This window comes from Carlito syrichta, unplaced genomic scaffold (assembly GCF_000164805.1).
Source record: "Carlito syrichta isolate Samal-C Ts95f unplaced genomic scaffold, Tarsius_syrichta-2.0.1 Scaffold314793, whole genome shotgun sequence".
Classification (NCBI taxonomy): Eukaryota; Metazoa; Chordata; class Mammalia; order Primates; family Tarsiidae; genus Carlito; species Carlito syrichta.
Genome location: NW_007258889.1, coordinates 364,999 through 366,593, shown reverse-complemented (window position 1 = coordinate 366,593; position 1,595 = coordinate 364,999). Strand labels below are relative to the sequence as shown.

At 54.4% G+C, this 1,595-nt stretch overlaps 1 protein-coding gene across 1 annotated transcript; it reads left to right on the top strand.

Annotated features, from left to right (window-relative positions):
- Positions 1-224: 224 nt before the first annotated feature.
- Positions 225-663, top strand: GAST (gastrin). Its single transcript, XM_008071932.1, has 2 exons — positions 225-426; positions 560-663. The coding sequence occupies exons 1-2, from the start codon at positions 225-227 to the stop codon at positions 661-663; spliced, it is 306 nt and encodes a 101-aa protein (XP_008070123.1).
- The last annotated feature ends 932 nt before the right edge of the window (positions 664-1,595 follow it).

Here is a 1,595-nt window from a genome sequence, read left to right as displayed (position 1 = left end):
TGGCTGTCATTGTAGGTAAACAGAAAAGAGACAAGGCTCGGGGGCTGGGGTGCAACTGGCAGGAACTGGAAAGCTGAACTGAACAAATCATTCTAACCTCACACGGAGCTGTAGGCTTGTCAGCAAGTAGAAGCTGGGTGGCCATCTTGTCCAGTCCCTGCCTGTGGGCCTGCGTGGGGACAGCCCCACCTTTAAGCTGGGTCTCCCTCTCCTTTGCAGACAAGATGCAGCCACCGTGTGTGTGTGTGCTGATCTTCGCACTGGCTCTGGCAGCCTGCTCTGAAGCTTCTTGGAAGCCCCAGTCGCGGCTGCCAGACGAACCCTCAGCCAACAGGGACCCAGAGCCGCACTGGCTGGACCAGCTGGCCCCAGCCTCTCACCACCGAAGGCAGCTGAGGCCCCAGGGTCCCCCGCACCTCGTGGCAGGTAGGATATGCCGACCGCCCTCCCTGCTTGCCTCACCCAGCCAGGCTTGGCCAAGGTCCCTTCAGAATGTCCTTGACCACGGTGCCTGGAGGCTAGGCGTCCTCCTCCATTCTTACCTCTCTCACCTTCTCAGACCTGTCCAAGAAGCAGGGGCCGTGGCTGGAGGAGGAAGAAGCTGCCTACGGATGGATGGACTTTGGCCGCCGCAGTGCTGAGGAGGGGGACCAGCATCCCTAGAGCCAAGCCTCAGTGCCCAGATGCCTTCCCCCCCATCCCAACCCTGTCCCATGAAAAACCAATCAAAATAAACTAGTTTCTGATGGCTCGATGGATTGTGTCATGTGGGGCAAGGGAGACTTGACTGGGGGTGGGGTTGAGGCAGGGAGGAGATTTGAGCGTCCCCTAGGAGCAGGGACTGTGGTTAATCCTTGGGAGGGGGGTCCCCAAAGCCCCACACTGAACAAGAACCCACAAGTGTGGATGGAGAATAGGGGAATGGGTCCCCAGCCTGAGGAAACTGTTTAAAAGATACAAATTGTTCATTCTTGGTTTTAACTTCCAATGTTTCCCTCTGTGCTTAAAATACAACCTTAGCCAGCGAGGCACGGTGGCTCACGCCTGTCATCCCAGCACTTTGGGAGGCAGAGGCAAGAGGATTGCCTGAGCCCACAGGTCCAAGATCAGCCTAGGCAACTTGGTGAGACTGCATCTCTACAATAAATTTTAAAATTAGCTGGGCGTGATGGCACGCACCTGTAGTCCCAGATACTCATGAGGCTGAGGCGGAAGAATCACCTGAGCTCAGCAGGTCAAGGTCAAGGCTGTGGTGGCCGTGAACATGCCACTGCACTCCAACCTAGACAATAGAGTGACACCCCAACTCCAAAAAGAAAAAAAAATAGCTAAGTGTGGTGGCGTGCACCTGTAGTCCCTACTATTTGGGAGGCTAAAGGATCACTTGAGCACAGGAATTTGAGGCTGCAGTGAGCCATGTTTGTGCCACCAAACTCCAGCCTGGGCAACAGACAGAGACCCTGACTCGGAAAAAAAGAGCACATTTGTTCAAAGATGGCATAATCACGAACCCTGGCAGGCGTTACCTTATGTGTGTAGGAAAAGGCAAGGACCAGGATCATTCATCTTTTTTTTTTTTTTGAGTTGGAGTCTCA

What these genes read in the sequence shown, in the direction of transcription:
- GAST (XM_008071932.1), top strand. Translation starts at nt 225, where the DNA reads ATGCAGCCACCGTGTGTGTGTGTGCTGATCTTCGCACTGGCTCTGGCA. An exon ending in TCCCCCGCACCTCGTGGCAG is followed by an intron (nt 427 to 559) that starts GTAGGATATGCC and finishes TCACCTTCTCAG; the next exon opens with ACCTGTCCAAGAAGCAGGGG.